Source organism: Talpa occidentalis, unplaced genomic scaffold (assembly GCF_014898055.3).
Source record: "Talpa occidentalis isolate TD23 unplaced genomic scaffold, MPIMG_talOcc4v2.1 talOcc4.2548, whole genome shotgun sequence".
Lineage (NCBI taxonomy): Eukaryota > Metazoa > Chordata > Mammalia > Eulipotyphla > Talpidae > Talpa > Talpa occidentalis.
The window spans coordinates 1-11043 of record NW_023602683.1 but is presented as its reverse complement, the minus strand read 5'-3'; the positions used below and the strand labels follow the sequence as shown (position 1 = coordinate 11043).

Genomic DNA, 11043 nt, shown 5'->3' with positions numbered 1-11043 from the left:
AGTACTTTATAAGATCTGCTATCATCATGACCAAAAAAACAAAGAGCTTTAAGTTTCAGGACAACAGCTATTTATGACAGAGTTTTCTTTACCTGGCTAAGAATTTTCATCCCTGAGTGCAACAGCTTCTTTGCAGCTTTATAATAAATGGTCTCTGGTTTGTTGTAAATCATAGCATTAGTGCACATTAGCTTGAAGTTATCCTGTAGAGATAAAAGGGAGGAAATGCATTAAAACAAAATAAAGTATCCTCCTATCCTGGTTTGACATAATATAGGTACTTGAAAAATTAAATAAAAACATACAAAATCCTCTTATTCTTTTAGCTCACTGTTTTAGTAAACAACATCAATAGCAATTAAATTTTAAGACTCAATAACCAAATACTGCTGAATTAAACATTTCACTATTCTTTTCCAAATTCCTATTCCTATATAAAACTTTAAATTCCAAGATGAAATTTCTAAATGGGTTTCTTCAGTATTATCTTCCTGCACAAAAATAATTAAATGTTAATATTTCTATTGAATATTTAAATGGAATAATCTTAAAATTGAGTAATTTGTGTAATTAAACATAATTTTAAAACATTTTCAGTTTCCGTTTATGAATTAAATATTTTATTTCCGATCTTGACTGAAAACTGGGAACAGAACTAAATTACCATGACATGTCCTACCAAATTCAAATTAACCGAGCAAAATTATAAAAACATTTACACTAATTTTCTTTTAAACATTTGAATACTATTATGAACTAAACACAATTTGCAGAATGTTGTTAAATCATGCCAATGTGAGATAAACCATACAGGCTCAGAGTTAAAACATGTAACTGGACAAGTCAACTTATCAAAACTGTACTTCTGATTTAAATTTGAAAGTATGCACTTTCAAACTGATTGAGGGAACTCAATCCCATAGCATATTTTAATCATTAAGTAATTTCTACATTGTATAAATGTGAGTGATTATAACAAGGCTATGCTAAGTTAAAAAGACAAACACACCCCCAAAAGAATGTGTTCCTCCAAGAAAAAATAAAAATCCAAATTCCAAACAAACCATCCAAATCCTACTGCTTAATAACAGCAATGATAGATTAGAAAACAGAAATGGAATAAAAATAGATAAAATGACTTTACTTAAAAGTGTATGAGAAGACAGCTTGAGGGTTACAATAAATCTGTATTGAATTTAAAATGAAGTACATGCGGATTTCTCAGTTCCTGGCCAAGTCTGCACCCAGGATTTTGTTGGGTCCTGGAGCTGTAAGACCCTAACGAAAGCCATGGGTCCATCTCTCATATGCGCACGTGCACGTACATACACAGAGTTGAACAAAAACATTTTCATGTAATTTTAGAGGTCCTGGTCCCACTAAAGGCTCATCTGCGACTACCCAAAGGACCCAAGGTTAAGCATCTTTGTTATGGATATTCTGAAAAGTTTCCATTTTCCACAAGAATTATTTAATATATATTTGGGAAGAGGAAAGGCAAGTAAAGGGAGATAGTAGATGACTACCACTCATACTAAATGGGCCTATACCTGGCAAGAGAGTAATGGATTATTCTACTAATTCCAGTTCGGATCTGTTAAGGCAATTTGTAGATTCTATACATCTTAACCATAATGTGCTAGGCTTTTGTGTAATGGAACTAGGTCACTCAAACAGGGGAATGACTTTTCTAGGTACTTTTCATTTAATTTAAAAAAACCAACTTGCACAGCCTATTAAGCCTATTTATTGAATTAACTAGTAAATAATGCTCTTGGCTATTGAATTTTCCCTAGGAAAACATGTAGTAACGCAGAAAACTCCAAAGACAAAAACACTGCTCATTTCAAATATGATATTAACCACCTGTGCAAAAACACCTGGTTGCACACTTCTCTTTCCTGTCAGCCTAAGAGAAAATCAGAGGAAACTGTCCACCAAAGAAAAAAGAATTATGAAAACTTTTTCTATTATGCAACAATGTCAGGAATATGCTGAAATAAACAGCTCTAGACTAATTTTCACCAGAAAAAATTGGGAAAGTGTCCATTTCTCTGATTACAAGAGAATATAATTCAGTTTTTTCAGAGTAAGTAGAATATTACCTATACACTCAAATTGATGGTAAAGATAGAATTAAATACTGGCATTATTCCTAAGTCTCAGCTGATAGACATCTGCACGGAAAAAAGAGACCAAGCAGAGATAATGTTTACAGTCTTATTTTTCTTCTGTAACTAAGGATTAAGCTGTAGGTCCCATGAACATTATAATGGTCAAACAGAAAAAATAAAGGTCACTAGGTTTTATCTAATCCAGTTGAGGACAGAAATTTAAAAACATTTCCATTTATTTAATGATCGGTATACCTCTGAAGTCAATATACACTGAAACTAGTCAAATGGAAAAAACGTCAACCATCACATTAGGCACCTACATCACCTCGGCGGCCTGTAGACTCTTATGTTTTTCCCTCTTAAAGTTGAAGAAAACGTGTTCAGCAAACACAGTTAAAAGCAAACTTAGAGGGAGCAAGTGCCTTTCATCAAACTAAAAAAATGTAACTACTGCTGGACAAATCAATTTAGTTTTTATTTTAGAAGACACTCACACCTTAGATATCCACAAGAAAAAGAAACGAGTGTAATTCAAGCTTCATTAAAATATGACTTTTACCCACATTGACCTAATTAAACACCTAATCAAACACCTTTTCATATTAAAGGCTGGAGAAAATCTGCTGTGGAATATATGAAATTCAAATTTTTTCTAAAAATAAATGAGGCAATGTAGTAGGTGGCTTATTTCATCCTGTTTTCTATCATTAAGCTCAAAGGCGTTTTCTAAGACAGAAAAAAACAAAGATTTTGAATACTAAAGTAAATTTAATTCTTTGGAAAACAAAAAGTCAAGCAAAAGATCCCGAATACAGGCATAAAGACAGGATTCAAGAGTTTGCCTCTCGACTGAATGAAGACACGTGCTTTCTACTACAGGGCGGTGCTTCTCCGCTCCCAACAGTCGTCAGGAGTTACCTTCAGCTCCTCAATGGACTGGTAGTCATTGTTCCTGATCTTTTCTTTCATGGTACTAAAATCCATTGGGTGTTTGATGATCATGGAGTAGCCCGGAGCAATAAAATCAGTCACAGGAAATGAAAAGAAAGCACTTGGGTCTTTTCTGTGAAGATATAAAAAAGGTGATTTTATTTCCATTATAAACAAATCTGGTGGTCTAGAAGCACAAGTCAGAGGAAATGCTTCTGATGTAGAAAAAACTCGTTTTTCAGTGAAAATTGCAGGGATGATTTTAAAGACTGATAACAAAGTTAATTAAGATGTTTTACACACTACTTGTATCTTTTAAAATGTGTAGTCTTAACAATGATGTAAAATATATATAAATAAAAACAATTAAAAAAATAAAATAAAATGTGTAGTCTTAATTATTTGTAGCACCTCAGGGAAAAACGAAGCAAAAAAGACTAGACTAACTGGCCTTCGTGATATTAATACTCTATATTTTTAGCAATCTCAGAAGAAAGAACACAAACAATAACTATGGATACACATCTATAATCTTCTTTGCACCTGTGTGTACATTTTCTTAATCAATGGATACATCTCTTGTATATGTGTTTCTGTCTGTGTGGCGGGTGGAGTATGCCCAAAAACCTGACATTAAAAGATTCTCCTCAGGCCTCCCTGGTGGCGTAGGGTGAAGTCTCAGCATTGTCACTGAGAAGGCCTGATTTCCACCCCTGCAAAGGTTGGAGTCTGATCACTGGTCAGGGAACTGATCCACATATGGCGCAGCACACCTCTCCTGTCTTGCCCGCTGTTCCCCTCAGCAATGTATTTCAGTAAATTTGCCTGTTCTGCTCCCTACTCTGCTTCTGGTGAATCTTCTCACCCCCTGTACCTTTGGCCTACACACCAGTTCTTCTATGCACAAACAAGTAAATATTAAAAAAAAATTCTCCTCAAAACCCTCAAACTTGAAATAATCAGTGCTTTCTATTGTAAGCTCTTAACTAACTGATTATGTATAAGAATCATTAGAGGAGTTTTAAAGCATTTCAGTGGGATGGGGGAGGTTCACCCTAGACATACTACATCATCCCAACACCGCAGAATCTCTTACAGGAGGAGGGCGGGGCAAGGCATTGGTATTTTGGGGGTTGAGCACTGGTACTGGTATTTATTTGGCATTGGTATTTGATAGGCTTGAGAACCAATGCTCTATATGATTAATTCACTTTTCTGATTTTTTTCCCCCTCTGAAAATAGGACATACCACTTTCTTACTCCAAATAATCATAATAAAAGTGGTCTAAGAATAATAACAGCAGCAATTTTTAAAAGGCTTTGACCATGTGTCAGGCCTAGTATTAGGTAGGTACTTGATGTATTCTGTATGTAATCCTCACAAGTCATCAAGGTGGCGGTACCCTCCTGTGGAGACGCAGATACTAAGGTTCAGAAGGGCCAAATCATTAGTTTTAGGTCATAAATCTGACAAAACTTAAGAGCCAGAATCTGAACTCAGGTTTATGTGAATTTGCCTTTGTTCTTCCCAGAGGTATCCCTAAGCAGTAAGACTAAAAGAAATAATGAGAATAAGCAAAAACCCCACTTATATCCAAATGCGTGCTACCCATAGTAGTTAGTGTGAGTAACAATACTAATCATGTTGGGATGACCTCTTTGGAGTGAATTTTCTTCAGATGATTGTGACTCTAGATTTTAATTACCTGAATGTTTTGAACAATGTGAATACCCTTGGACCAAGAGAAACACTGTTACGTATATTTCTTTTAAGGTGATATCACTCTAGTCTTATGGTAAAAGGAATAAAATTAAAAGTCAGCTAAAACACTTCACAGTTCCAAATTCTAACTGAGATGGAATGCCAATATTTACCCATTCACTCCCCTGGGATAAGAAATGATTTATTCTAGCATACTAAAGATATAAAATATGTTCAACTCTCTGTAACACCAAAAAGGAAGAGAGAACACTAATTTCATCTTAATTACAAACCTGAATAGGTGTCGAATACAGACAGCATTATAGATTTTATCTTAAAACATTATTTATGATGTGTTCTGGGGTGGACATCTAAGTACACCTCAGTGAGAAGAAAGTTCATTATTAGAATACATACCCTAGTCATGAATCCTCTACAAAAAATGTAAATGTTTCTGAATTGAAAATTCAATTTCTGAATAAAGAGGCAGCAAAATAAGTATTTTTAAGAAAGATTAAGCTTTTTCCATTTTAAGAACTTAACATTGGCTTAATATAGCGAAATTTTAAAAACAATTTTCTGCATTTAAGAGAGGGTTACAAATCCTATTACTGGCATTTTTTTCTTTTTCTAGATTTAATAGCTTTTGAATAACCATAGCATAAGCATTATACAGAAAGCACTTCCATCTATCAGCAAAATAAAAATATCTATTATTTTCTCTTGGGTTAGAAATTTAGCATCAGAAGTTACTTTAAAGAAAAATCTGACATTAAAAGTATTATTTAACACTCAAGTTGCCAGTTAAAACAAACTAAACAAGAACATCTAAAATCAGTTTCTTGGAGTACTTTCATTGCCAAGCATAATGTTTATCATTCACTTTAAAATCCAGTACATTTGGATTTAGAGCACAAAATGTAGCTTTAAATAATCAAATCATTAAATATTATAAAAGGTTTGAAAAAGCACTTACCTCTGCAATTGTCTCATCAGTTGATTCAAAGCTTCTTGAAGGGGTGTCTGTTCTACCTCTAAAGAAAGGGAAAAACAAGGAAAAGGGTGTTTTTAAAAGGAAGATTCCAGATTATCAGCTCATTATCTATGTGATTTCAGCATATCTATTATTTAGTATCTCATACAGAAATTCCACTTATAAATGCTGAAATATGAGAACATAAGTTCAAAACTGAAGCTAATTTAAGGTCTTGTGCAAAAGTTTAAAAATAAAATTTTAGTTTAAAAAAAAAAAAAAAAAAGCTAGAAACCCAGTCATTTTCCCTGGCTATGACTCTTAAAATAATTTCAACCTTCTCATTAAGGACAGCTACTCAAAGTTATTCCAACCTTCTTGTTTGGCTAAAGAGCTGGCAAGAGGCTTCTCAGGAGGCAAGTCTAATCTTACAGGCGTCTGACATTGAAGATCTTTTTCTGCCTCAGTCTCCACACGGTCCCGATCTCGCTTCCTTTTATCCTCCTAGATAGGACAATGAGAGGTTATTTAGAGATACTCTAGAGTCAATATCTTTTAAAAAAAATCATTTTAATTTCAGTGAAAAAAGAATACCACTGAAAAGAAAGTAATTCTTAATGATGAAATCTTCATGTATTTTATCGCCATCTACTGGAAGAAGAGAGAATAACAGCCTCATGGGGGGGGGGGGGGGGGGGGAGAAGGTGCTTCTACAATACAAGAATAACCAATTAGAAAAATAATACTAGGGCCTCCCTGGTGGCGCAAGGGTTAAGCATCACACTAAGAAGCAATCCGCAGCCTCTGCAGCACGAGTTCGATCCCCGGCCAGCCAGGGAGCAACCCACATGGCACAGCCAACCTCTCCTGACTCGCCTGCTGCTCCCCTCAGCAGTGTACTTTGGTCAATCTGCCTGTACTGTTCCCCACTGTCTCTGGTGAATCCTCTCACTCCCCACATCTCTGGCCTGTACCCCAGCTCTTGTATGCATAAATAAGCAAATCCTTAAAAAAAAGAAAAAAAGAAAAATAATACTATTAACAAAAGCAAGGTAACACATCTAGGAATAAACCAAATAAGATTTGCCAATATCTTTTGGGGAAAATTATGAAACAATATTGAAAGGTTATTGGGAAAGAGGTACCTAAAGGAGATATAGTACTGTGTTTATCAATGTAGAGACATTTTCCCAAAAGGAACTTATAAATAAAATGTAATGCCAATGAAAATTGCAAGACAGGATTTCCCAAGGAATTTGAAAAGTCGATTGTCTCATTCATCTTGAAGAGTGAATGATCAAGAACAGTCAGAACAGCTTTGAGAAAGGTTAGAGCAAGACATCGTATCAGATTATATTACGTATTTATATAGTGATAATTAAGATGATGTGAGTTGTACACAGGCTAGACAAATATTAGCAGACCATAGAGTCCAGAAATACAGCCATGCCTTGTATTCTGAAAGACCACTTGAAATGCTACTTCTTGAGCAAAGTCTTCTGTGATTTCCCTCTAGCTCCAAGAAATCTGGAGCTTTAGAACTAAAATTCGGCCTGTTAGGGCACTGATTTTATTCTTCTGTGTATTATATGAAAGAGATGCTCATTTGAATACTTTTTCAGACTTAAGTCCTCTTAAGAGCAGGATTTGAGTTCTTGTTCAGGCACTGACTATGTGATCTTGTGCAAGTCACTTAACCTCTCTGAGCCTTAGTTTTTTCATCTATAAAAAAAGATAATATGATCCAGATATTCTAGGAGAGATGCTAACTAAAGAGCTGCTCCCAGAGGACTGGGAGATAAGCCTCTTTCCCCTGCTAGATCCTGAAATATCGGCATCCAGGTAAGTCTTCTCTCAGGAGGGGAGGGTTTTTCTCTGGAGAAACTGAAAAGCCCAGAGAAAATATCTGTAGGGTAGATATTTGGGGGATCCCCAACAAAATAACCCAGTCTCTCTTAGTAACTCTACATAAAGATAAACTCTGTCTAAGCACAAAGCATTTAATCTACTTCTAAACTTTTTTGCTGCATGATTAAATACAAAGAGACTACAAAGGCTTAACAGAAAACTAGAGGATGCTTTTAACATAAGAGATGAAACAAACTGAAGAACTTGAGGGGAAACAGAGACAATGCAGGCAACAAAGAAAACTTTCAAGATAGCAAAAAAACTTCAATCAATATTCTCAGAGAAATAAGATACTGCATGTAAAAAACAAGGGCAGGATGTTATTAAAACAAGGACACTTAGAGAACAAGAAAGAGTTCTTGGAAATTCAAAATATATGAGCTAAAATAAAACTCCACAGCAGAGTCAGAAGATGAAGTTTAGAACTCTCCTTGAAGGAAGATTACAAGAAAACAAAGAGAAGGAAAAGAGGAGAGAAAACCCAAGCACATTAGAGGATCAGTTTGTGAGCCCAATACAGAAATGGGCTTCTCTAGAGAGAAGAGAGTCAGTGGAGGGAATGTACCATCAGGACTGCTTCAAGCACACGCCTCAGAGCTGAAGGTATGCGTTCTCACTGTGAAACAGAGCAGGAAGAGAAAGCGGGGAGAGTCTGAAAATTTCAAGGGGGCAAATACTACCTATAGGCAATGGACTAAGAGAGTCAGAATGGAATACATTTTTCAACAGCAAATCTGGAAGCCAAAGGACAAAAGAGCAATGCTTTAATAATTCTGGGAGAAAATAACTTTCCATCTATAATTACATACTAAACCCATCAACTTATATGAGGGTAGAATAAAAAATTGTTCAAATGTGAAAAACTTACAAAAATACACCTCTGATGAATGTTTTCTTAGGAAGTTCCTGGAGTTAATACTGCACCAGAACAAGGGAGGCAGCAAAAGGAAGAGAACAATTAATCCAGAGTAGAGTCTGAGAAGGCGCTTCAAGACAGACGTCTCAAATGAGAATATATGAGCATGTGAAAAATGGAACTCATATGGGTTAGAGTTTGGGAAGAATCAGTGCAAAACCACCAAACAATGAAAGCAATTACGCATTTGATCAAAATCAGATCTGTATCTGTGTAGGACATTTGTCCCCAGTGAACAATAATTAAACACTGAATACTGATTTAAGCAAGAACTGGGAGTACATATACTGGGAGAAAGGAAGGAAGGAAACTGAGGGAGCAGAGTGGCTTAATGGAATTCTCATCTTCTGTAACGTGTCAGTAAAACAAGTCAGCTGACAAATCATTAAAGTGTGCTAAAAAAAAACCTACATTCAGAAATGGCAATACACCTCCAAAGAAAAAGCTAAAAAGTTTAGGAAGCAAAACTCCAGGATGGAGATTACTTTAGTGTTAAGAGTCAGAGAGCACTCTTGACTTTTTCACACTACATCCATGAATTACTTTACTGTAATAATTAAAAACAAAAAACAAAACAACTGGTTACCTCTGCAGACTCTATGAGGGACTGAAGGAAACTACCCTACTTCCCATTTCATTCACTACTGAACCACCTGATTTCTTTACAAGAAAGTCATACACACATATTTGGCATTTATAATGTGGGAAGGAAAGAAAAATGTCAGATAGTTCTGTATGTTTTCAGTCTAGCTAAAGTCGATGAAAACTGGGGAAGAAAAAGGGTTAAGAAATTCTACAGAGAGAACCTTTAAGATTTTGGGCCTTCCCACTGTATTTAAAGCACACGGACCATAACCATCATATATACACACGGAAGAAAAACTAGAACACTAACTTAGGGAAATCTATGTTCAAGACTGTCTTAATAAGTCTCTGAGTGACAGGCTAACTCCCACAGTGCAGAAATCTAGAATTCCAGGTACAAAGGTGATCATTCTTGGAAAGAAATTATGAGTATCTGGCACATCAAGACTGAGCAGTCACCTGTTTTCTGTTAGCTGCAAACGCTTAAGAAAAAGCTTATTTTGATTACTGGTGTCATATTCCTTAAAGGTCTCTGATCAAACCCTTTCTTTGACAGACTCAAGCTTTGTTTTAAAAGACATAAGTGGCTCATTCCCTATTTGGCACTGTATTTACTTTGCAACAAAGGGGAACCCCAACAAGCCCCTTCACTTTGAATGACTGTTGCTGACAAACTTTCTTAAGCACCACTTTTTCTCCTCCTAGGCGGAAAAAGCACCTTCCAAGCAGCTCCTGAAAATCAGAGAACTTAACACTTCACTCACCTTAAGCGTGAGACCGTCTTAAGAGTAAAATGATAACGCTTTGCTGCAATTCACTGATGATTCACGTTTCTACTCTGCCCTGCTCCTCCACACAAGTCAGATTTTACAGGCGGTTCACAATCAAGTCAAGTCGGGCTGGCGCCGGCGGCGGGGCCGCTTAGAAAGGGGTCCCTCAGCCAAGGAGAAGCAAGGCGATGTTTACCTTTACTCGTCTTCGCTTTCTCCCCTTTTCTTCCCCTGGAACCTGCTTCTCTCCTTTCTTTCTCTTCTTGCGCTTTCTGTCCTTGTGTTTGTCATGGTCGTTCTTGTCCTCGAAGAGGCTGGACTCGTGCCCCGAGCTGCCGGTGGAGAGCTCGGTGACTTCATTACCCCCCACCTTGAGGACCAGCTTCAGGGGCTTCTCCACATACTCTTCAACAAAAGGAAAGCGCCCCGGTTACCGGCGGGCTCGACGGGGCGGTGGGCAGAGCGCGCCGGGGGGCTGTGGGGGCGCGCAGGGGGCGCCCCGCCGCAGCACCTGTTGAGCGACCCCCACTCGCCGAGGGGGTGCCCGGAACGCTCCCGGGCGGGTCGGGGTCGCGCCTCGCCGCCCGACGAGAGCCCCCCCTGCCCGGGGCCCAGGTTCGAACCCGCCGCCGCCCGGGGCCGGGGTCGCTCGGCGGGCCGCGCCCCTCCGTGGACCGGGCCGGGGTCGCTCGGGAGGGCCGGCCCCCGTCGCCCCAGCGCCCCGGGCGAGCTCGACGGCGCGAAGCCCCCGGAGCCGCCGCGAGCGCCGCGCCCCCGCCCGGGCCTCACCCTCGTAGAGGTGCTTCTCCGACTTGTGCTTCTTGTGCTTCTTGCCCATGTCCGACCGGGCCCCGGCGCCCGCCCCCGCGCCAGGCCCAGGCCGTGCGGCGCCGCTTCCGGTCCGGGCCAGGCGAGCGGAGGGGAGCGGGGGCCCGCGAGACCCCGCGCCGCGAGGCAGGGGGACGGCGCGCGCCCGGCGGCGCGAGGCCCCTCTCGAGAAGACGGCGCGCGAGACCCGGCCGCAGCCCGAGCGCGGCGGCAGGTCGCGAGCGCGGGCGCGCAGGCGGGAGAGAGGGGCCGCCGCGCGCACGGGCTGCCACCCGCTTCGCCTGGCGGCCCCTGGCGGTCGGAGGTGGCTCTGC

At 39.3% G+C, this 11043-nt stretch overlaps 1 protein-coding gene across 1 annotated transcript; it reads right to left on the bottom strand.

The window, feature by feature from the left end:
* Positions 1-56: 56 nt before the first annotated feature.
* LOC119253979 (bromodomain-containing protein 7-like) lies at positions 57-10850 on the bottom strand. The gene is made up of 6 exons (XM_037521198.2): positions 10691-10850; positions 10098-10306; positions 6097-6226; positions 5726-5783; positions 3036-3180; positions 57-203 (listed from the first exon to the last, which is right to left on the bottom strand). The coding sequence occupies exons 1-6, from the start codon at positions 10737-10739 to the stop codon at positions 72-74; spliced, it is 723 nt and encodes a 240-aa protein (XP_037377095.1). The 5' UTR covers positions 10740-10850; the 3' UTR covers positions 57-71.
* Positions 10851-11043: the final 193 nt, after the last annotated feature.

Coding starts and splice junctions, on each gene's coding strand:
- LOC119253979 (XM_037521198.2), bottom strand. CDS start 10,739: ATGGGCAAGAAGCACAAGAAGCACAAGTCGGAGAAGCACCTCTACGAG. Junction 6,227..10,097: donor GAAAGCGAAGACGAGTAAAG/GTAAACATCGCC, acceptor TGTCCTATCTAG/GAGGATAAAAGGAAGCGAGA. Junction 5,784..6,096: donor CTCTTTAGCCAAACAAGAAG/GTTGGAATAACT, acceptor CCCTTTCTTTAG/AGGTAGAACAGACACCCCTT.